Below are 23,914 nucleotides of genomic sequence, written 5' to 3' on the forward strand. Positions count from 1 at the left end.
TTCGCAAGAGGAATATGTTTCTTTATTTCTGAAATACATCGAAGTCTTCTTCGTTCCTTATTTCCAAAAAGAGCTTCACATCGTCGTCATAGATTAATATTTTACAATTCAATATTTAAAGTGCAAGAAAAAATAGCAATAGCACGATTACGTACGTCAGATTTCCGACTCGATTAAAAGATAGGCACTGGGAATGAGCTCTTTCATATTTTTGGGATGCCTCAAATTGGCAGTTTTGTAGAAAATAAACTGCAATGTTTCATTTCCTTCAACGGTTGGGAGTCAGATATATTCATTTTCAGAGTCCGAGATGAAATCAGGGGTGACATTGCGCATCTCGTTTCGAGTGATTTTGGTTCGTTTCGACCACGTTAAACAAATGGGCGTCTCGAACGAAAATCACTCGAAACGAGATGCGCAATGTCACCCAGCTTGGCGGTGGAGCAAGGTCTTGATAGATGTGAACTTTAACTTTGGGGAAATAGTTGTCATAAAATATGTTCAACATTTTGGACATTTTTGGACAACATTTTCAAAGCATTGCACAGTGGTCCAGAAGTGAAAATTAAGTGGAAAGTTTTTTGTGGCTCAAAATAGCTCCCCGCAATGTTCAGCAAAGTTGTACAACTCTAAAAGACAATTAATGCGAAATCAACGACTAAGTTCCAGTTTGGCTTGTAAACACATAATCGATAATAACTTTTCATAAAAAAGAGATAGAAGGATAATTTTCTCGACAAAGTTGTAGCTAAAGATTATATAAGTAATTTTGCCAAAGACATAGTAGGCGTATTTTTAAGCGTTTCTAACTTACAGGGTGTTTTATAAAAAGACCTCTCAAAAATCACTTTTTCGCTGATTACTTCAAATGCAATGGTTTTATTGCATCATAATGTCTAACAAAGTTGGTTATCTTATCAAAAGACATATTTTTGTAGAACATTGTATGTTGAAAACTCATACGTATAACGAGTTCTAACGTTTTTCCTGTGTTTTTTTAGTCTTTTTTGGAATAGAATATCTCAAAAAGGGGCAAACGAAAAAATCAAACTTGGCCGTTTCTGAAAGCTTGGAGTTTTATCTCAAAAATATGTGAAAATAAAAAACTGGTTTTTTCTCTAACTCGAATAATTTCAGTTTAATTATTTCATGTTTGATCATTTTCTACTATGCAGTATTTTCTAATATCTTCTTGAAGACGATTAAAGTCAACATGTCAATAGTAAAAAAGAAATTTGTCGTGCCATGACACAATTTCTACTGATTGTCACGTAAAATAGTCTTCGAATTCAGGATAAGTTAAGAGATCTAGTTTTTCGACCTTGTGCTAGTTTTCGAACCACTGCTGAACTATTCATTAAATAAGTTTGTATAACGGTAGTTTTTATAATTGTTTATTGTCAAGATATATGGACTTCGCCCGTCATCCAGTCCATACATATAAATATAAATTATAATACCAAATACAAAATAATATAAAATGCAGTGGTATTAGTGTGCATGTAATTGACCTCTCAGAAATAGTCAGAAAGTTTTTTCTTAATAGTATCAGTCGACATGTTTAAGTTTAGTTTTAGTTTAGTTTTCAGCGGCAGGCTGGTTCATTGCGCGCGTAGTTAGTTCGACGGTGGTTTGGAGTGAAGGGCCTTAATCTCCACAGAACTACTGTACTCTGGTTAGCAGTTATCCTGGATTTCAAATAATCGCTGTCGTATCGTCCTCTCTGCAAATAGAGCTCAGCACCAGCTGTTTTTGATAAATATCTATCTTACAATTTTCATTATTTTACAAATAGACAAATGGAAATCTTCACTTGGATATATGCACATGAAATTAAATTTTATATTGATATTTCTGATTCTAGTCTAAAGTAATCTTTTAAATTACTTTAGTGTCAGAAAGCTGAGAAGTCTTTAAAATTGATGTCTTATACGTATTCAGGAACAGGAACATGACTATGATCGTAGTAAAAAAGGAGGAACGCTTTCAAGCAAATCCTATTAGAGTCCTGGAGTTTTTTGTCAAAAGATTTGAGGGTACCGTTACTGTTTTTTAAAATTAGTATCTAAAATGTTCGTGAAAGTGGTTCGGTAGTTTAGGAGATTATTTCCCATTCAATTCCATATTAGCTATATCGCCAACCGTTAATAAAATGTTAGTACACGGCGCAGATATTATTAAGGCCACGGCGCGACACATAGGGTTATTAAGCGAAGAGGTACAGGAAACGCGAAATAAATGTATTTGTAAGTTCAGAGAATTTCACGCCAGAAAATTAAACCGGAATGCCAATTTGGAGAATGCGTACAAACGCCTCCTGCTGTCGTCCGATCCAGTCATTGCAATACAAAATCGTTCTTATTGTACACGTACTCTGGAGCTTCCACCAATTATTAATATAATAAATTATTATATTGCTGACAATAATAAAATATTTCGAAAATAAAACATTTATTAAATCTCTCAAATAAATGACTACCATTTTTGTTTTCCAAATCAACTATATACTGATATAAGGCGGTTGAAGTTCGAAAGGGATCTATAGGTTTTTTTCTCTTTTACCTCTTTGCCTGTTTTGATATACTTACCTGCGATTAAAAAATGACATAAAACTAAAATAACAGTTAACAATATTACGTATGAAATAACCAATATTTTTTTGCTTTTTTATTGAAAATTATTTTTAAAACATTATTGATGGTAGATTGAGCATATTTGCAAAATAATGAAAATTGAAAGATAGATATTTATCAAAAACAGCTGGTGCTGATAGAAAACTGATGTCATATCTGGAGTTCGAAGACTATTTTACGTGACAATCAGAAGAAATTGTGTCAAGGTACGACAAATTTCTTTTTTACTATTGACATGTTGACTTTAATCGTCTTCAAGAAGATATTGGAAAATACTGCATAGTAGAAAATGGTCAAACATGAAATAATTAAACTGAAATTACTCGAGTTAGAGAAAAAACCATTTTTTTATTTTCACATATGCTTGAGATAAAACTTCAAGCTTTCAGAAACGGTCAAGTTTGATTTTTTTCGTTTGCCCCTTTTTGAGATATTCTATTCCAAAAAAGACTAAAAAAACACAGGAAAAACGTTAGAACTCGCTATACGTATGAGTTTTCAACATACAATGTTCTACAAAAATATGTCTTTTGATAAGATAACCAACTTTGTAAAACATTATGATGCAATAAAACCACTGCATTTGAATAAATCAGCGAAAAAGTGATTTTTGAGAGCTCTTGTTGTAAAACACCCTGTAAGTTAGAAACGCCTAAAAATACGCCTACTATGTCTTTGGCGAAGTTACTTATATAATCTTTAGCTACAACTTTGTCGAAAAAATTATCCTTCTATCTCTTTCTTATAAAAAGTTATTATCGATTATGTGTTTACAAGCCAAACTGGAACTTAGTCGTTGATTTCGCATTATTTGTCTTTTAGAGTTGAACAACTTTGCTGAACATTGTGGGGAGCTATTATAAATCGCTTAGCCGCAAAAGTAAGTTTCCACTTAACTTTCGTTTCTGGACCACTGTGCATTGGTGTTTTTATAGTTTTATATTTCGAAGCTAACAAAATCAGTTTTTATAGGATAAGTTCGCAATACTTACCTACGTTCATTCCCAAATCAATTGGGCAGACAGCCGCAGCAACCCTCATCAAACTGAACATTTTCACCAAATAATTACCAACCGATTGCAGAAAGGTTGCGCCGAATAATTTACTTGAAAAAAGTTCTTTTTCAACTACAGCAGCTTCCCAGTTACCAAAACCGAAAAGTATCCAATAACAGACTGACACTGGAGTTTCATGAAACTTATAAAAGAACAAAACGAACCTTTTTTTCAGCAAACAGGAGCAACCAAAAGTTTACTTCGGGGATGATCCGTGAACCCCGAAGTCAATAAATTGCGTTTCAAAAGTGAATCCCATCGGACCCACAATGGTCCGGTTGTCTGAATCGATGGCAAAATAAATTCTAACTGTGAGAAAAAGAAATTCTTACCCGATTGAAACGCTTCGCCTGGAATATGTGTCCGTTTATCCGGTACAGCTTGCGCCATCTCCTGGCACCTCGTCGGTAGATGCTGCCTGCAAAAAAAAAAGAATCGAAAAATAGGAAATAAGTTCTGCTTGATTCTCGTATGGCTTTTATTGAAATAAAAGTTTTAAGTTACATTAAAATCTAGTGTTACTGCATTAATATATTGGATGTGATTCATTTGTAATTAGGAACGTAGCTTGACGCTTCAATTAATTTCACGTACCACTCAGAGCAAGCAGTCAGTAGTAAGCACTCGAACGAAATCGCTTCTGCGAAACCGGTCCGGTGGAAAGTGCTTCACGGTTGAGTTTTCACAGGAAACAAAGATCACAGAGAGAAATGCTGCCCTGGAGTGTAATCGTTAGCCCGTGCATTAACTCGACTGACTGCTGGCTGGCTGGAAGGGGAATGAGAGTCGTTTATTTTTTGGACAAAGCGCATTCCCATCCCCCCTGTCCTCCCCGTCACATACCGTGTGTGAGTGCTTTTCGCCCAAATTACTGCCAACTGCCAACTGGGGCGAAGCTTTATTGCATTTGCACCTGGACGAGTGAGTATCGTCCTCCACCTGCCTTCAAAGAGTCCAAACCGCAAACGAAAAAAACCCAAACGAGCGAACGAACGAACAAAGTGATGTTTCTGCACGAAATAATGCACGGTCCCTTATCGTCGACGTCCTCGACGTCGTCGTCGTCGGCGTAATCAGCATCGTAGGGCCACTCATGCATACAAGTGTCACAGACACGCTTTGGTTCGTGTTTCGAGAAATGTTTGCTGCGGCAAGGCGACGCGATAGGATGTAACCAGCCGAGCGAACTGGTTTATGCCGGTGGGGAACATTAGCCGAGGTTGAACTACCGAAAACAAAGAGCGAAGTACGACATTTGAGCTAATGACCCGCATTTTGCTAGTAGCTGAACCGTGCTGGTCGCTGTGCTGCTACTTCAATCCGGAAAGGGGTTCTAAATGTTAACGGGCGTGTAAGTTATTTTTACTCTCTAGCGAAATTGTTTAGAATGGAATTTATTCAACAATCCACTTAATAACTTCCTTATAAACTAGCTCGTACGCTGCATCAGCGTAGATGAAGTCCGAATGTTGCAGCTTGTCGTACGATCGTATCCTCAACCGTTCGCTGTTGATCAACTTGGATGCCAACCGCTGCACCCCGGATGGATCCACAATTTTATCGGCCAGCCCGTAGTGAATGCTGACCGGTGCAGTAACTCGATCTAGACGATACTCCGGAGGAGTACTGCGGCCGTACAACCGCAAGTTCTTCCTGGTACCATAGTCGAACGGAGCGAACCGTTTGGTCCAGATGATTTGCACGTAATGCATCACCTCTCGCATGGAACCGCCGGCCGGCAGGCTAGGGTAAATCCGCTCGATCCAGGTTCGATTCATGCCGGCACTTTCACCGGCTATAATTTGATAGTACAGCTCCAGGCAGGCTGGCTTTTTCGCTTCGCAAGCTTGCACGATGAGTTCGTTGGTGGAGTACAGCGCGTACGCAGTCTGAAATTGAACTTTGTAATTAGTCCTTTAAATGATTGGGGAGTATTTTTCAAAAGTATCGTACAAAATAGGCTGAAAGGTCCCAGATTATCATGAAATTTTGCACGCGGGCATAGTAAACGGACGTGAATGGACTAAAACAATAATTTTAAAAATCAAGGTCTTCATTTTCCACAAAACTCCCACGAAAATTTTCGAATTTTCTGGGACATCGCTTATTTAAAAAAATTTACGTCCCTTGAAAGCATTGTAGAGTAAAACTAAATGTAGCAAGCAAATCTTCTCAACAATTCAGAAAAAATAACTGGAAAAAGTTTTTCACCGAGCGGACGAATCTCTCCCGTGCACCTCCCTGGTAGGCAATCGCTGTTTGCATAAATTGTCATGTCGTTTATTTATTTAATTAGGTGAAAACTAGTTCTAAAATTTTAATCTAAAACTAATAATTTCTCAATTATGTAGGAGTGATTTAGACTAAGATTTCTATTGCAGAATTGTTCATCTATCCTTCTTGGCTTTTCATAATCTTCTTAATATTTTTAATGGCTTTTATCACAATCTGTGTAGATTAGATTTGTATATTTTTTTTAATCTAAACTTCAATTTCGTCTTAATTTATTTGGTTACCAAATGATGCAATAATTTGAAACTTTAAACCACCAATTTATTCTTCAATGTGGTTTTATATATTCTTAGTTTCGCCCCTTCAATATAAAATCGGATTCTAAAAAGGCTAACAGTAAAACATTAGGAAAAATATTTGCTACATAAAGTTTTATTGCGGTAAAATTCCAACTGCACTTTAAATTTAATTTTGAGAAAAAAACTCTAATGAAATAAGGGCATCTTCTACGGTGATCCAAATCCTGATTTTGGTCCAAATTTGTGAACTAAACAGAAAAACGTTTCCGCGCCTGTGTTGTAAACCTAATTTACCGGAGCGATGTTGTAAATTTTTTACAACTCGTATAACTTTTAGTCTGACATTTGACAGGAAAAAAACAGGAAAATGTTGAAGTTTATAAAGCTATCGCCAGTTCTTTGGTAGACTGGTTATGAAATAGATTAATCAATCCATCTTAAACCAAAATTGCTTCGCTTTTATCGCTTGGAGTTGAATATGCCATTCTCATATCTGGCATAAACAGACGAAAAGGCGAAATCGAACCATGCTTCGGTTTATTTACATCATGCACCCTTTTGTCGATTCGCAACAGAAAATATTTATATTACCGCTGCGGATTGATATGAATTGAACAATTTCGCCAGTTCTATTTTCAATTTCGCTGGTCCAAATTTGGCATAACTCTGATCTAAATATAGAGCACCATAGAAGATACCCTAAGGGTTATTTCAAACGAAATTTACCCCAGCAACAATGTGAGTTTTATTGTACTCTTATGGTGGTCTTCAAGACCAATTTTGCTATCATAAGAGTGTAATAAAACCCAAATTGTTACTTGGGTAGCCACACACTGAGGTACAATTAAGTTGTCCAAGAAACCTTTTCTGACGAAGTATCAAGAACAATTGAGTGTTTTATTTCTTGTGCCATTTTGTGTCATTTATATTTATGATATATATCAATTTGTATCTTTCGTGTTAGTTTTGTAAATTGTTTGCCATTTTTCTAGCTGTTTTGTTTTGATTTAGTATTATTTTTTTGCATTATTTTCATTTTATTTTTATATTTTTCATATCATGTTTCAATCATTAAAGTTTCATTTTTGTATCAAATCGTTTTTTCTGTGTTATTTTTAAACAGTTTTGATTTTGTTTGTTTGTTTTCATTTAATGCAAAGCAAAATAATTTCTTTACCACAGAAGTCCGTAATTTTTAATTTAATCGGCCACTATTGTTGCGATACGTAAATTGTTGCAGTTACAAGTTCACTTATAAATTTAATTTCAGGTTTAGTTTCAACCCAGTAAAAAATAGATAAACAAAGCAAACAAACCATCACGTGGGTTAAAGCTGGTGCAGAGAAATTGATTATTACATGGAAGGATCCTAATGTTGGAAGGAAAATCTTAAAACCCCGGAATGCACACAAGTGTCTCTGCTTGTGGGTCTGCCAAACCCCTTTTGGTCCTTTTATAACAGCATTAGTGTGATATTCATTTGATAATCAAATTTGGATCTACTGTAAGTCTACCCACATACACTGGCAAGTCCTTGAAATGATGATGGATTTCCCCCTTACTACTACTACTACTAGTAAAAAATAGATAAACAAAGGATGAAAAATTGGAAAAAAGCGAGAGAAAACACAAAATTTTGCATTAAAAAAAGAGAAACGAGAGAAAAAACTTGACAGAATGGGAGGAGTAACAAGAAATGAAAAGAAAAAACAGAAAAAAGAAGAATATGGGACAGAAAAAGTCAGCCGCTTAGTTGGTTTCGAGGTGCAACGCTGGTCTAACAAGCTCTAACAAGTTTCTAACGCTGGTCGAAACTCGGCTAGGCGATGCTGCTAGATAGTCAGAGGGATTGTTGCGCTAGTCCCGTAACTGTCCTGTACTTTAATAGCCGGTTCTGAAGTCTTTCGGTAAAGAAGGGTCAAGTCTTAGAAAAGATGTTTAATCCCGAAGCTTTGCTTTCTGGGAGAGAAAAAATGGAAAAACGAGGACACAACAGCAAAATGAGAGAAAAGATGGAAAAGGCATAAAGAAAATACAGAACGAGAAAGAAAATAAGGATAATTTACCAGACAGAAAAAAAGAAAAGAGGGACAAAAAGGGAGAAAAATGCAAGAAATAAAAAGCAGACAATTTGAAAGTAAGAAAATGGAGAAACGTTAACAGTAAAAAAGCAAAACGAGACAGAAAAAGAAAACAATGGAGAGAAAATTAAAACGAAATATATAGGGAGGAAAGAAAAACGGAAAAGAAAAGCAAATCGTTACATAAGAAGAAGAACGAAAAGAGAAAAAAACCAAAAACGGAATGAAAAAGGCGTTAAAAGCGAAAAAAAACGAGACAAAAACAGAAAAAATGGGACTGAAATCGAAAAAAAACAAAGGAAGACTGACAAAAAACGGACCTATGAAGACTCAGGACTCAGAAAAATCAACACAATCAACGGAGAAAAGAAACGGAGCAAGAGAACAGTGGGCAGAAACAAAAAGGAAAGCCGATAGAGACGAAAAAATGAGACAATAAGTCAAACGGGATATAAAAAGAGAAAATGTAAAAAGTAAAACGGAAAAGAAAAGAAAAACGAGGCAAAACGCTAGAGAAAAACTAAAGAAAAGAAGGAAAAACAATAAAAAAAACGAAGGAAACGATAAAAATGGGACAACAAATTCGAAAATGGGACAGAAAACGACAAAAACAAAAACGGCCTAAAGAGTGGTAAAACGGAGGAAAAGCGATAAAGAAACCATAGAAAACAAAAAAAAATTGGAGACAAACTGAACAGAAAAGAAGAAAAATCGAGACAAGAAACGAGAAAAATCGGGCCTGAAAACGAGGTAAAACGGAGCAGAGGAAAATCAGGACAAAGGAAAAGGGTGACAAAATTGAGACAGGCAAAGAAGAGAAAATAAATAGAAAAAAGGAAAAACGATCGAGAAAAAGAGGAAAAACGAGACAAGAAAGAGAATAAGGAACAGAAAAGACGAAAGCAAAAAAAAGAAACCAAAAGGGAAAAGGAGAACAGCGAGAGATAAAAATGAAAACCGACAGAGGAAATCGGGAAAAAGGGGTCAAACGGGATTTAGAGGGAGAAAGATAGAACCAAAAACGAGAAAAAACACAAGCAAAACAGGAAAAATGGGCTAAAGATAAAGGTAAAACGGAGAAAAAGACGCAAAACGGGAAATTAAAAAAAGGAAACCGAAGAGGAATTGAAAGAAAGAGAGCCAACATTGGAATAAACGTGACAGAAAAAAAGGAAAAACAAAGCATCAAAAAAGGAAAAACGGAACAGACGAAGGCGAAAAGCCAGAGCGAAAGGAGATAAAAGGGATTAGAATAAGACGAAAAATGCATACGAAAAAAAAGGAAAATGAAAACAAAACGTTGGAATACGGGAAAGAAAATAGCCATAAACTAACATGACTAACAAAACATGAGGACAAACATAACCAACAAACAAGAGAAAAAATGGGACCGGACATGAACAAAAACATTGAAACAGAGAACACGTTATAGAAAACAAGTAAACAAACTAACGGTATAGAAAAAATGAAAACATGTGATACTTAAAAGAGCTAACAGGTGTAAGCGAATAAGAAGATAAACGTCAATTTTTTTAATTAATATCAATTTATCTCTAATTTCGTCTAATTTATGTTTAATTTATATCATATCTTGTAAGCATTTTGTGTAACTTGTTTTTTAATTTATCCTTTTGATGACTTTGTCATTTTCTTATCATTTTGGTTCCTTTTGGTATCATTTTTGTATCTTTTATATGTCACTAGCTGACCCGACAAACTTCGTATTGCCACAAATTAACCTGTGTTGTACATAAATCATGAATCTCGGATGATCTTTATCACTTCTCGAGTTTTGCAAGTCCCCCAGTGGGCGGCGCTTCCGACGGCGGGTCACCGGCAACACTCGCGACCGGCTCGTCCTGAATGATCTAGTGTTACTATAGATAGTTTTTGTGGTCTTGTTATTGATTAATGTTTTATGGAAGAGTCTCGAATTTCTCGAGTTGGATTAGTTTTTGAGTTTCGCCAAAATTTCTGTTTTATTTGTATGAGAGTCCATATCCCCCTACCACAGGGGTGAGAGGTCTCTAACTATCATAAAATAAATTCAAGACTCAAAAATCTCCTACATGCTAAATTTGGTTCCATTTGCTTGATTAGTACTCAAATTATAAGGAAATTTGTATTTCATTTGTATGGAAGCCCACCCTCTTAAAAGGGAAAGGGGTCGTAATACACCACAGAAAAAAAATTCTGCCATTTAAAACTCTCACATGCCAAATTTGGTTCCATTTACTTGATTAGTTCTAAAGTTATGAGCAAATTTGTATTTCGTTTGAATGGGAGCCCCCCCCTCCTAAAAAGGTAAGAAGTCCTAATTCATCATGGGAAAAATGGTTGCCTCCAAAAACACCCACATGCCAAATGTTGTTCTATTTGCTTGATTAGTTCTCGAGTTAGGAGGAAATTTGTATTTCATTTGTACAGGAGCCCTCCCTCTTAGAGTGGGGAGGGGTCCCAATTCATCATTGAAAAAAAAATTGTCTCCAAAAACACACACATGCCAAATTTGGTTCAATTCGCTTGATTAGTTCTCGAGTTATGAGGAAATTGGTATTTCATTTGTACAGGAGCCCCTCCTCTTAAAGTGGGGAGGGGTCCTAATTCACCATAGAAAATTTTCTTGCTCTCGAAAACCTTCACATGCCAAATTTGGTTGCATTTGCTTGATTAGTTCTCGAGTTATGAGGAAATTTGTATGGAAGTTCCCCCTCTTAAAGGGGAGAGGAGTTATAATTCCTCTTATAAAGAGGGGAGGGGTCTCAATTCACCATAGAATAAATTCTTGTCACCAAAAAAAACACCCACATGCCAAATGTTGTTCTATTTGCTTGATTAGTTCTCGAGTTAGGAGGAAATTTGTATTTCATTTGTACAGGAGCCCCCCCTCTTAGAGTGGGGAGGGGTCCTAATTCACCGTAGAAAATTTTCTTGCCCTCGAAAACCTTCACATGCCAAAGTTGGTTCCATTTGCTTGATTAGTTCTCGAGTTATGAGGAAATTTGTATGGCAGCCCCCCCTCTTAAAGGAGAGAGGAGTTACAATTCCTCTTATAAAGAGGGAGGGGTCTCAATTTACCATAGAATAAATTCTTGTCACCGAAAACACCCACATGCCAAATTTGGTTCTATTTGCTTGATTAGTTCTCGAGTTATGAGGAAATTTGTATTTCATTTGTATAGGAGCCCCCCCTCCTAAAGTGGGGAGAGGTTCTTATTCATCATAGAAAACATTCTTGCCTCCAAAAACACCTACATGCCAAATTTGGTTCCATTTGCTGGATTAGCTCTCGAGTTATAAGGAAATTTGTATTTCGTTTGTATAGGAGCCCCCCCCCCCTCTTAAAGTGGGGAGGGGTCCCAATTCATCATAGAAAAAAATTTTGTCTTCAAAAACACACACATGCCAAATTTGGTTCCATTTGCTTGATTAGTTCTCGAGTTATGAGGAAATTGGTATTTCATTTGTACAGGAGCCCCCCCTCTTAAAGTGAGGAGGGGTCCTAATTCAACATAGAAAATTTTCTTGCCCTCGAAAACTTTCACATGCCAAATTTGGTTCTATTTGCTTGATTAGTTCTCGAGTTATGAGGAAATTGGTATGGAAACCCCCCCTCTTAAAGGAGAGAGGAGTTATAATTCCCCTTATAAAGAGGGGAGGGGTCTCAAATTACCCTAGAATAAATTCTTGTCACCGAAAACACCCACATGCCAAATTTGGTTCTATTTGCTTAATTAGTTCTCGAATTATGCAGAAATTTGTGTTTCATTTGTATGGGAGCCCCCCCTCTTAGTGGGGGGAGGGGTCTCTAACCATCACTAAAACCTTTCCTGGCCCTAAAAACCTCTACATGCAAATTTTCACGCCGATTGGTTCAGTAGTTTTTGATTCTATAAGGAACACAAAACAGACAGACAGACAGACAGACAGACAGACAGACAGACAGACAGACAGACAGAAATCCTTCTTTATAGGTATAGATTTGTTATAGTATTGAATCAGTAATATTCTGCATTTTTGTGATTTACGTATCATTTTATACCAGTTTTAGCGTTATTGTTGTTTAATTTGTTTACCTTTTCGGCTTGATTTTACATTATTTATGAATTATTTTTTATCGATTTCGTATATGTTCGTCATTTATGCCATTTTAACGGTTATTTATTTTGTGAATCTTGGTTTATTTTGTGCCTTTATAATATAATTTTTGCATTATTTTTGTGATTTGTGTCATTTTTGTGTTGTTATGCTTTCTTGTGGGTCATTGTTGCGTTGTTTTTATGTTTTTTGCGTCGTATTGTGTCATTTTATATATTGATTTTTATATTTCTGCATTTTTGAATTGCTTTCTGTGCCAGTTCTTTCGATATTTTTGTTCAACTTTAGATGCCTTTAGTGTTTACTTTCCTTTTTTTGTTTCACTTTTTTTTATATTTCTGTTATATTTTGTATTGTTTCTTGCAATTTTTGCGCATATATTTAAGTTGTTATTTCTGTATATTTTTACTGTAGAATATGTGTGATTTTTGTGTCGGTTCTATTATTTTTGTACCATTTTTATGATATTTTGTCTAATACTCCTTTCATGAGCGTCCAAATAAAATTTTTCTCTTAAATCCGCTTAATTCGCTTAAACTTTTTTACGATGATAGTAAATGGTTCATGAGATATACATTTTTGTTCATTCTTATTGGGAAAGTCGAGCTGTAACTTGTAGTTCAAATCGAGATCCGAATCGACGTTCAAGTCCTTGTACAAATCAAGATCCAAATCCTAGCCCGAATCAAAGCCGAAATGAAAGTTCCAGTCGAGGTTCAAGTGATAAGTCGAGGTCTGAAGTAATGGTTAAATCGAAGTTACAATCGACATTCTAGTCGACGCCCAAGTCAAGGTCTAAGTTAAAATCCAAACCGAGGTCCAAGTCGAGATGGTAATCAAGGTCCAAATCCAAGTCCAAGCTCAAGTCAAGATCCAACTTATAGTCCAATTTCAAGTCGACGTCTAAGTCAAAGTCTAAACCAACGTTCGCATCGAAGTTCTAATCAAGATCCAAATCAATGTCCAAATTAAGGTCCAAACGAGGTATAAAATCAGAGTCCAAGTCGAAGTAGAAATCAAGGTCAAGGTCGAGCTCAGAGTCGACGTCCAGTTAAAATTCAATCGAGACTCCACTAGATTCAAGTCGAGATCCGCATTAAGGTTTTAAGGAAGGTCGAGATCCAAGTTAAGGTACAAATCGTGGCCTAAGTAGAGCTTACAATCGAGGTCTAGGACGAAGCCCAAATCGAGATCCAAGTCAAGACCCAAGGTCCAAATCGAAGTCAAAGTCAATGTGTATATCAAGGCTCAAATCCAAATCCTAGACCAAGTCGGAGTTAAAGCTTCAGTCCAGTTTTGAATCCAGATCAAGGTCCAAGCAAAAGTCAGTTAAAATCCAAATTGAGATTACATTACAGTTGAGGTCTAAATGGATAAGTCGAAGTCGAAGTAAAGGTACAAATCAAGGTTCGAATCGAACTCAAAGTTGAACCCCAAGACGAGGTCAAAATTAAAGTCTAAGTTAAAGTCCAACTTCAGATTGTAGTAAAGATCCAGGTTAAAGTCACAATTAAGGTTTAAAACCCGATTCCAGCAGAGCTCCAAGTCGAGATATAAATCAGGTTCTAAATCGACAAGGAGTCGAAGTCGAAGCCAAATTGACGTATACACCAAGGTCTATGTTGAAGTCTAAATGGTTCCAGTAAGGCTGGGCGAAATTTCGCGGAATTTCATGTTTACCGAAATTTAACGAAATCGTACGAAATTTATCTTAAATTTTATGGTAGATAACCATTAAACTACAGTTAAATCTACAGTAAATTTCGCTTAATTTCGTTCAAATACGGTGAAGACGAAATTTCGCGAAATCTCGCACAGCCTAGATTCAAGTCGAGGTTCAAATTAAGATGTAAATTAAGATTCTGGTCAAGATCCAAATCAAGGTCCAAATTGACGTCCAAGCCAAAGGCTACCTTAAAAATGGTCGCGCTGGTCGAGATACAAATCGAAATCAGGGTCCAAGTCGGAATCAAAGCCCAAAGCAATGTCTATATTTAAGCCGCACAGAGGTTCTAGTCGGTTTCCAAATCACGGGCCAGGTATAAATCAAAGTTAAATTCGAGGTCCAAACCGAGCTTCAAGTCGAGGTCAAAGTGGAAGTACAAATCAAGCACCAAATTGAGGTTAAATATATGTTTATCACTAAAAGGGTATAAATTAACTAACAAGAAAAAATAAATGGAAATTTTTCCATGAAATACAAGATGATTTTTTCAGTTCTTCAGTTCTTTTTACCTCAGACCATAACAAGTTTAGTAATAAACGTGTTCCAGAAAATATTTTTGCTGGATAGCTGAAAAGAGTTGCTTGCATTTTTCTACAAAAATGCTTGTTCTACGAAGCTTGAAGGCTTACAAATTTTTGAAATAAGCAATATCTGGGTAAAACTTGCTTTGGAGTTTTTTTGTTAGAGAAAATAGGGGACCACGAATTTTAAATATTTTTTTCGTTTATAAGTTCATGAATTCTACCCACGTTCAAAATTTCACTGAATTTGCCCAAACCTGTACGATAATTTAAAATAATGCCCTTAAGAAGTACACTCAAGTCTTTTTTTACACGGTTTGTTTTTTTCGATTACTCGAAAACGGTGCAGCTAAGGAACTAATTACAACCTACGTGAGGAATGTCGAGCTACTCCCAAATGTATTGAGAAATAAATGAATGGTCTCTAAGTTACCCCGTTCTTAATACTCAAAAAACTAAACCGTGTAAAAAAAGTACTTGAGTGTAATCGAATACTTACATGTAGAATTTTAGGAATTTTTAAGGCAGGCAGAGCCAAAAAGCGATACCAGGTGTTGGACACAAAAGTACCAGGTGCCAGCGCCTCCAATCCGATCAATTTTTGATTATACTCCGGTCGTGATGAGAGCAAAACCATAGCCATGGCTCCTCCTTCGGAGTAGACCACCAAGCGAAGCTTGGGCCGACCTGTTTCCTGGAGCACTCGATCGATCGTGGCCGCCAGATCGTAATAACCCATCTCGTGCCAGCTGTAGTCCCAATACTCTCTCGAACAGGTGCAATATTTCCGATGCTGATGGGAATTAAGCGAGGATCGAGTGTTTGCTAACCAAACATCGAATCCCAAGTCGACCAGTTGATAGGCCAACGATCGGCCGGGGCCGAGTACCAACCAGTCGGCCGAAGAATGCAGGATTCCATGCTGGAACAGAATCACTTCTCGACTGGAGTTCACGGCCGCAGGCCTATTTTCACCCCAAATCCGATACAGCTTCAGCACGTAGCCATCTTCCGTGACAACGCGATGTGGTTTACCTTGGTAGCCATCTATTCCGAGCAACTGGTCCTACGAAATAAACAAGCCACACGAGAAGATGCTAATTGATGCTAAATCAATAACGGCGTTTGACACACTGATTCTCACCGTCCGTTCACGGTTAAGCGGCAACGAGTCTAGGAAAGCGTTAACCGGATCGCACACGCAATCGTTCCGAATCAGCAGTGCCCGGACTCCGGACAGCCAAAAACTCCCGACAGCTAGCAGCAGCAGCACCACTGAACTCCACCGGAGTAACATTCCGAAGTTAACTATAGAACCTCCTCACAACAACCAACGGCTACGGACGGACGGAACTGCGTGATGTTGCTGGCGCGCCGTTGTTTGAACTAACGACGACGCCCGTCGATTCTCAGTTGAAGCATCAAGATGCTGATCAGCGAACATCCATATCACCCGAAACCCCATCCTGCTTCGAGCCTAAGACATCTAACCATCATCCATCCAAGCTGTCCGTAGAATTAATGTATAATTGATTAAATCTGCCGACGACGGCGGTGTGCGGTCGGTTGACTGTTGTTGTTGTTCTTTCACGTGCACGTTCGCGCTCGCAACGCGGCATCGACTCTCGATTATTTTCGCTAAAGCCCTGCCGAAATCGTCAAACATTTTTCGAATTGGTTGGTTGGTCGGCAGGTAATTGTCTTCCGTCTTGCGCGCCGACTAGCAGCAGCACCAGCACGTACTGGGTAAATAGAGGCATAATTGCCGGTAGCGTACCGATGATCGTGCCGCAGCACTACTGACTGGAGAGCTTTGCACTTGACATTGGCGATCTCGCCGTGTGTGATACCGCGTGCGGCGCGAGCGAGCAAAGCGACACTCTATTACTGAGCATCCCTCTCCGTTCCGTATGCTTTCATGCTGCCTCGGTTCACCCCTTGAAGTGCTGCTGCACCACTAGGCAGAGGACAGGCCGCAATCGATAATAATCGATTCGATTCGTATCACACCGAAAAGGTGTAAATCAAGATATGGTATTGTTAGAGATCATCACCAATCGGGGCACGAAGGGCTCTGTGAGTGGTTATTAAAAATTATCATCAGATGAGGAAAGATTTATTGCAGTCTGCAAAGGGTTTTGCACTTTAGCCATCTGCTGATCGAAAAGGACCCTGTTGAATCTTGAATTGTCCATCGGCAGAGCACTGCAAAGAAGTACCGAAACAAATGTTTCAAGGTTTTGCTTCTAGCTTTGTGCTTAGCAAACCACTTCGAGAACCAGTCAGCTCGTCAGCAAATCAAGATGATTGAAACGGTTGAAGTATTGCAGTGGTGGTACAGCGCAATGATTTTTAATTTGACATTTAATTTGGTTGTGTAATGGGCCGTACTGTAACCTCTCCGTTGTTTAGATAGATGTTTGTTTCACAGAGGTAAATTTGTTTCATATTTTTGCTCTACTTGCAAAAATAAACTAAACTAAAACTTTCACTAATTCAAAGATGTTTGTTTATTTATTGGTTTATTTTTATTTCCAAGGCCAGGCAGACGTGAAAAGAACCCTCTCTTTACACATTCTATTAGCAGGTTTCAAACTGAAACTGAAATCTGAATCAGTGGAGGGTTGCCCGAGCACGCGATCTCGGGGAGAGGTCGAACTAGGGCACTCTATATCTGTAATTTTTCTTACTATTCTCTGACATCTAAACGACTTCAGAAATAATTATTGTCGTGTGATAACAATCGCGCGTGAGTTACTAGTTGACGTGTTGAACCCGCTTTAGCACCTGACAATATTCGTACTGTGAACAAATGTCGGTGATAGATGATACATTGTATATCATACAGCATATAGATTATAGGTAGATATGATGATAGAGAAGCAGGTTCGTTGGGAAGGTTGTGGTTTCGCTTTTTGCAAAATATTAATTCACATCGCTTTGAAAATTTACGTAAATGATCGGAGACGATGATAATTTTTCATGAAATGAAACATCCAACAGATTATTAACACAAGACCATATGTGTCGTTAAGCATAGTGTAGCATAGGCGCGGTATATTTCGTAAATTGCTTACTAAAGACCTTCAATTCCTAATCTAACTGCTTGAGGTTTAATATTTGGGAATATCACTGATCCAGTCAAAGCTAAGTAATGATCAAAGTATTGACTGAAAAAATCCAAAACGAACAAGAGCTAGAATTATTCCAAAAAATTTATCTCAAAAAGGTGTCAGGGTTTGAACTTTCAAGGTCGAAGGGCATACCTGGAAATGCTTCATAGTGGAGCAGCTAAGCTAAAAAAAGCAAAACAGAGCCTAGGTGCTACATTCCGTTATCGAAACTTGACCTTCTGTTTTTATACAACAGACTTCGCAGCCAGCTGTTAGAGTACAGGATAATTGCAGGGCCAGTTGCTACGATCCTATTAACTATAACAGCATCTCCCAGCCGAGATTCGAATATACGACGACTGGCTTATAACGCCAGCATCATACCTCGAGGCCAACTGGGAGGCAGCTAAGCTATGGAGTTTTTGAAATGGAGAAAGCAACTAGGAAGAAGCACCCAACATAGCTTGTACCTACTCAAGCCTCCGCCTAGCGCTTCCACGTGGCCACACCTAGAAATACTGCAATTTATATAATTGAGTAGCCAAGCTAGGAGGTGCGAGCCTAATGCCTGCTCTCAAAGTGAGGGGCGGCACAAACAGCTTCTGTCTCGGGATGAGCAGCTGAACATGAAACGCTGTATCCCGCAAGCTATACCTAAACTGGCAGTCCCATCAGCGGGATGTAAATATCGAGACCCCGGTAAGGTATTATACCGAAACCTTCATGTATGACGAAAAGCGAAAATGAAAAAACGGATCAATCGCCATAAGACATGGCAAAGAACAAGGAAACCTGTCCAACGCCTCTATGGTTCTAGGGTACAAGTACCAGCGAATGGATTGAATCAAATAAATAATAATAAGTAATAATAATAAAAAGGTAGGAGTCAAAATGACTGCTTGTTAAGCGTAGCTACCAATTCCCCCCCCCTCCTTTCCTTTCCGCTCTTCCCCTCCTTCACCAAAAAAATTTTCATTTCTTTCCCCTACCGTCCCTTCATCAATTGTAGAACCATCGTTTCAAAAAAAAAAAAAATATTAATATATATGTATGACCGCATTTCAAGGTCAACACTAAAAACTTGAGATTAGTCTATAACAAGGAAACCATTAATGGATAACGATTGGAAGATTCGTCCCTGGAATGTCAGAACTCTCCATGAACCGGCAGCCCGCAAACGCGCAGATCGGGAGGGAGAAGTTTTTCCGTCTGGTCAGTGGCAGACATAGCCTTCATCTGTCGATCAATGATAACGGTTTGAGGCTTATAAATTTCGCCACGACCAGGGGAATGGCTATCTGTAGCACCTAGTTTTCATGTCTGAATATTCGAAAACACAGCTGAAGGCATCTAATCGATCATGTCTTGATTGACGGTCGATACGTTTTCGAGGACCAAATATCGAATCTGACCACTATCTCGGCGTGTGTAAGATTCGCGCAAGGTTGCCGAACGCGTCGAAGGCTCACACTAAGAGAAGGCAGCGTTTCAACATACAGTAGTTGACGATAGATGGCGAAGCAGCGGAATACGCCAGAAAGCCTGATCAACGAATCGCAGCACAGCAGGAAGAAAAGAACTGTGGACTGTGGAGGAATCTCCATGGTGCCATTGAAACAATAGAGAGAGAGAGAAGTGGTAAAAAGTCATTTGCGGAAGACAGCGTAACAGCTAGTTTGATGCGTATTGCCGGAGAGTGACAGAAGAGAAGAACCAGACTAGGAGTCAGGTGCTCACTGCGGCTATACGCCAGAACAGAGGAAAGTATAAAGAGACTAGAGCTGCAGAAAAAAGAGCCCACCGTTTAAAAAAACGCGTGTACGAGAAGCACATGCTTGCCGACGCAGAAGAGATTCGCCAGTAACGACACGCAGAATTTCTACGAAACGATGAGGAGCAGGATGCCATGCCTGTGATGTGCCGGCAACCCGCTTACTGACAAAACGGCGGTAGCAGCCAGGTGGCTGAGCAATTCTAAAGAATAGAATCTTGAATGGAGAGGTAGACACGGGAATCAGCAGAATTGTGAGCATGACCAAGCGGTGGGACCGCTAACACGAGAAGAGGTTAAGAAGACAATCAGTGAGCTGAAAAACGGCTAAACTTCTAAACCCGGGGAGCGACCGGCTGTACGAAGCAATCCACCGAATTAGTATCAGGATCTAGGAGGAAACACAAAAGTCAGAGGAGTGGTTGGATGGCCTCATTTTCAAAATTTCAGAAAAGGACATCGACTCGAGTGTAAAAATTATCGATACATTACATTGCTCAATTCTGCCTTAGAAGTGCTTTCCCGTATGCAATCCTGTTCTGTAGATTGAGACCGTTGCCGGAATCCTTAGTCGGCGAGTACCAAGCTGGTTTTCATGAGGATCGCTCCACGATGGATCCGATGTTTACTTTTCAACCCTGTTTCAGTTACTAGATAAGTTCCAGGAGTACAACTTGCAAACTCATCATCTGTTTGTGAACTCTAAGGCGGCGTCCGATTCAATCAAACAAAATGAGCTGTGGTAGATAATGCTAGAACATGGTTTTCCGACTCTGATTCGTGTGGATATAGAATGGGGAAGACAACTAGGAAAAAGCGCCCAGCCATCCCAAACCCCTATCTAGCGCCTCCACGTGGCCATACATTGAAATACTGTGATTTGTATAATTGAATAGCCAAGCTAAGAGGTGCTGGGACGTGTACAACTTACAACTGTGTACACGCTTTTATCCTTTCCCTTGATTTCAAGAAGTTTAATGGAATTAGGTATTAATTCTGGTTCCACTTGAATCGTTGGAGTTCTCTCTGCGGTACATGCTGCGCAGTTGTCCTGGTCGACCTAACGAATGGTTTAACGAGGAATGCCAGCAGATATTGGCTGAGAAGAACGCAGCGCGGGTACAACTGCTGCGTAGAGCCACCCGTCAGAATGTTGAGCGATACAAACAAAAGCGGAGGCAGCAAACCCGACTCTTTAAGGAGAAGAAGCGCCACCAAGAGGAGGAGTGCGAAGAACTCGAACAGCTATACCGCTTTCACGACACTCGGAAGTTCTATTAGAGACTCAACGGATCTCGCAGAGGCTTTGTGCCGCGGGTCGAAATGTGCAGAGACAAAGATGGAGGTATCTTGACTGACGACCGTGCGGTGATCGAAAGGTGGAAGCAGCACTACGATGAACACCTGAATGGCGTTCAGGCGGAAGACAATGATAGTGGAGGAAGTGACCACATTGGTGCAGCAAGCAACGAAGATGTGCCACCCCCATCGACCCCCCATCGACCGGCTGTCTGCATCAACTGATTGTCAAGATTTGGGATACGGAACGACTACCGGAGGAGTGGAAAGACGAGATTATCTGCCCTATCTACAAGAAAAGCGATAAGCTGGATTGTGAGAACTACCGAGCGATCAGTATCCTGAATGCCGCCTACAAAGTGCTGTTCCAACTCCCAAGCCATCTTCCACCGACTAACACCAATAGCCAATAGATTCGTGGCAAGTTACCAGGCCGGCTTCATGGAGGGTCGGTCTACAACGGACCAAATCTTCACCCTGCGGCAGATCCTCCAGAAATGCCACGAATTCCGAGTCCCTACGCACCATCTGTTCATCGATTTCAAAGCCGCATGTGATAGCATAAACCGACAAGAGGTATGGAAAATTTTGGACGAAAACGGCTTTCCGGGTAAGCTTACTAGACTTATCATGGCTACGATGGATGGGATCCAGTGCTGTGTGAGAATCTCGGGTGGGTTGTCGGACCCATTCGAATCTCGCATGGGACTTCAACAAGGAGATGATCTTTCCTACCTGCTATTCAACATTGCACTTGAAGGTGTTATAAGACGAGCGGCGATCGAAATGCGGGGCACGATTTTCAATAAATTCAGTCAATTTATCTGCTTTCCTGACGACGCGGATGCTGTCGGCAGAACAATTTAGGCGGTGAAAGATCAGTACACCAGACTAAAACGCGAAGCAAAGAAGATTGGATTGAAGATAAATACGTCTAAAACGAAGTACATGCTGGCGGACAGGACCGAGGGCGACAGTAGAGCTTGGACAGTATCGTGGTAGTCGACGGCGATGAGTTTGAGGTAGTCGACGAGTTCGTATACCTTGGCTCACTGGCAACAGAGGACAACAATACCAGCCGTGAGATTAAAAGGCGTATTATCAGCGGAAGTCTGGCATATTACGGACTCCACAAACATTTGCGGTCAAATAATCTGAGCTCCCGTACAAAGTGCACACTGCACAGAACCCTAATTAGACCGGTTGTCCTCCACGGGCACGAAACGTGGACACTGCTAGGAGGACCTACGAGCACTCGGAGTTTTCGAACGGCGGGTGCTAAAAATCATCTTGCAAGGTACTGCGCGTGACGCTGTTCGTCTGTCAGCGTGTTAGCCGCGATTTTCAGCGCGGGTTTTCGGAGAAAGGCTCCGTTCCTATGAAATAGACCAAACTCCTGTTTTTTAGTCTTTGACCTTGAAATACGGTCAGGCATTAATATTATTATTTTGTTTTAAACGGTGGTTCTACAATTGATGGAGGGACGGGTTCCGAAAACCCGCGCTGAGAATCTCGGCTAACACGCTGACGGACGAACAGCGTCACGCGCAGTACCTTGCAAGTCGTAAGGGCCTGCATAGTGTCGTCGTCCTGACAGTAAAACAAGTTAGGTTAAAACTTCTCGGTCGATGGTTTCTACAGTAGACAGAGGAAGAGGCACAATTTGTGTGTCTAAAAATAACCCAACCAGATACGTCGCTACCTTAATAAGGAGGGTTTGGAGTCTCCTTTTTGTCCAGCGCCTCTGCGGTTCATAAGCACACGGATACCTGCGAGCTACATGCCCTGGTGAGTTCAAATCCGGTTGCAATCTTAGATTATAGCTTGGTTCGACCCATGCACCTTCCAGCATTGGACAAAAGGTAGGAATCATAACGACTACTTGTTAAGCGTAGCTACCAATAACCCCCCCAAAACAACCCTCTTACAACTTGGTACTTACTTACACGATGAAACCCTCTTTAGAAAAGTCTAGAAAAAATGCCACAGTCGACTTTGAAAATTATAATAATATATCATTCTTTAGAACCCATCATCCATGAGTTTGTACAATGCACATTAAACCTTTTCTTTTCCTATGCCGATAATTGATCAAATGGGATTAATCATGTCGAACAGTGTAATTTCTTCGTTTCCATCCTTTTACATTCGATCAAACGAACATTCGAGTAGTAGTCGGAAATACGCGCTGCTCGGAAAAGACAAGTTTCGTTTGTACTGGCTTCAAACAATCCCGAAAAGTACCACTCTCAATGCTCTACACCACTTGTTCCCCCCTCCCTCTTTTATGAACAGACAATTGAAATTGAAGCGCCAGGATTTTTCTCCCCTCGAGAAGTGGTTCCGTGGGTGGGTGGGTGGTTGCTTGGTTGGTTGGTTGGTTCTGTCGAAATTCAATTAGGCGTAATACACGGTTCACCAACAACGTGGAAAACAGAATCGACTGACTGGCGGTGGCCCTGGATGGCGGTGGCACACACAAATAAAAAGTCTCCCATCGAGGAAGGAACCGATGGACTGTGCGAAAAGCTGCAAACGAACCGATAAGTCTTGTTGCTGGTGCCGCTGTTGGTTTGTTTGGTTTTTCGATTTCCGTTTCCGTTCGTTGGCTGTGTCCTAGTGTCGTAGGGAAGTGGAAAGTGATGATTTAATCTTGAACTACGTTGGTAAAGTTTACCGAGTGGCAGGCTGCAGTGGTTTCGCCTGACCCCGAGGTTGCTAATAACTGCTATCTTCTACTATCAAAAATTAGGTTTTCCATAATTTTAGTAATCAATTCGGTCGGTCTGCTTGGCACTTGGGTTGGTTTCAACTTCGTAAACAAATTCGTAAATTTATCGGGGGATAATGGGTTTATCGCTTGAATCTATTGGCTTTCGGGTACTTCAGAATTTAATTAATGGCTTTTGAGAATCATGCAATAGTTATCTGTGTTCACAGAAATCAATGAGAGTGGGTGGTTTAATTACCGCCGCCTTATTGAAACACGATATTTGAATGTAATTATTTTCGCTTTCTCCGGCCGACGAGAGCCCTCGAAAAGCAATCCATTAATCGTTCCAATTAGAATCGTTATTGTGTCGAGT

At 39.6% G+C, this 23,914-nt stretch overlaps 1 protein-coding gene across 1 annotated transcript in view; it reads right to left on the reverse strand.

The window, feature by feature from the left end:
• LOC128738387 (atypical protein kinase C) overlaps positions 1-23,914 on the reverse strand; it is a 371,387-nt gene that overhangs the window by 61,970 nt on the left and 285,503 nt on the right. Inside the window, exon 5 of the mRNA XM_053833470.1 lies at positions 4,021-4,106. Within this exon, the coding sequence (XP_053689445.1) occupies positions 4,021-4,106 (86 nt within the window). The remainder of the gene's footprint in view (positions 1-4,020; positions 4,107-23,914) is intronic.

Source organism: Sabethes cyaneus, chromosome 2 (assembly GCF_943734655.1).
Source record: "Sabethes cyaneus chromosome 2, idSabCyanKW18_F2, whole genome shotgun sequence".
NCBI lineage: Eukaryota > Metazoa > Arthropoda > Insecta > Diptera > Culicidae > Sabethes > Sabethes cyaneus.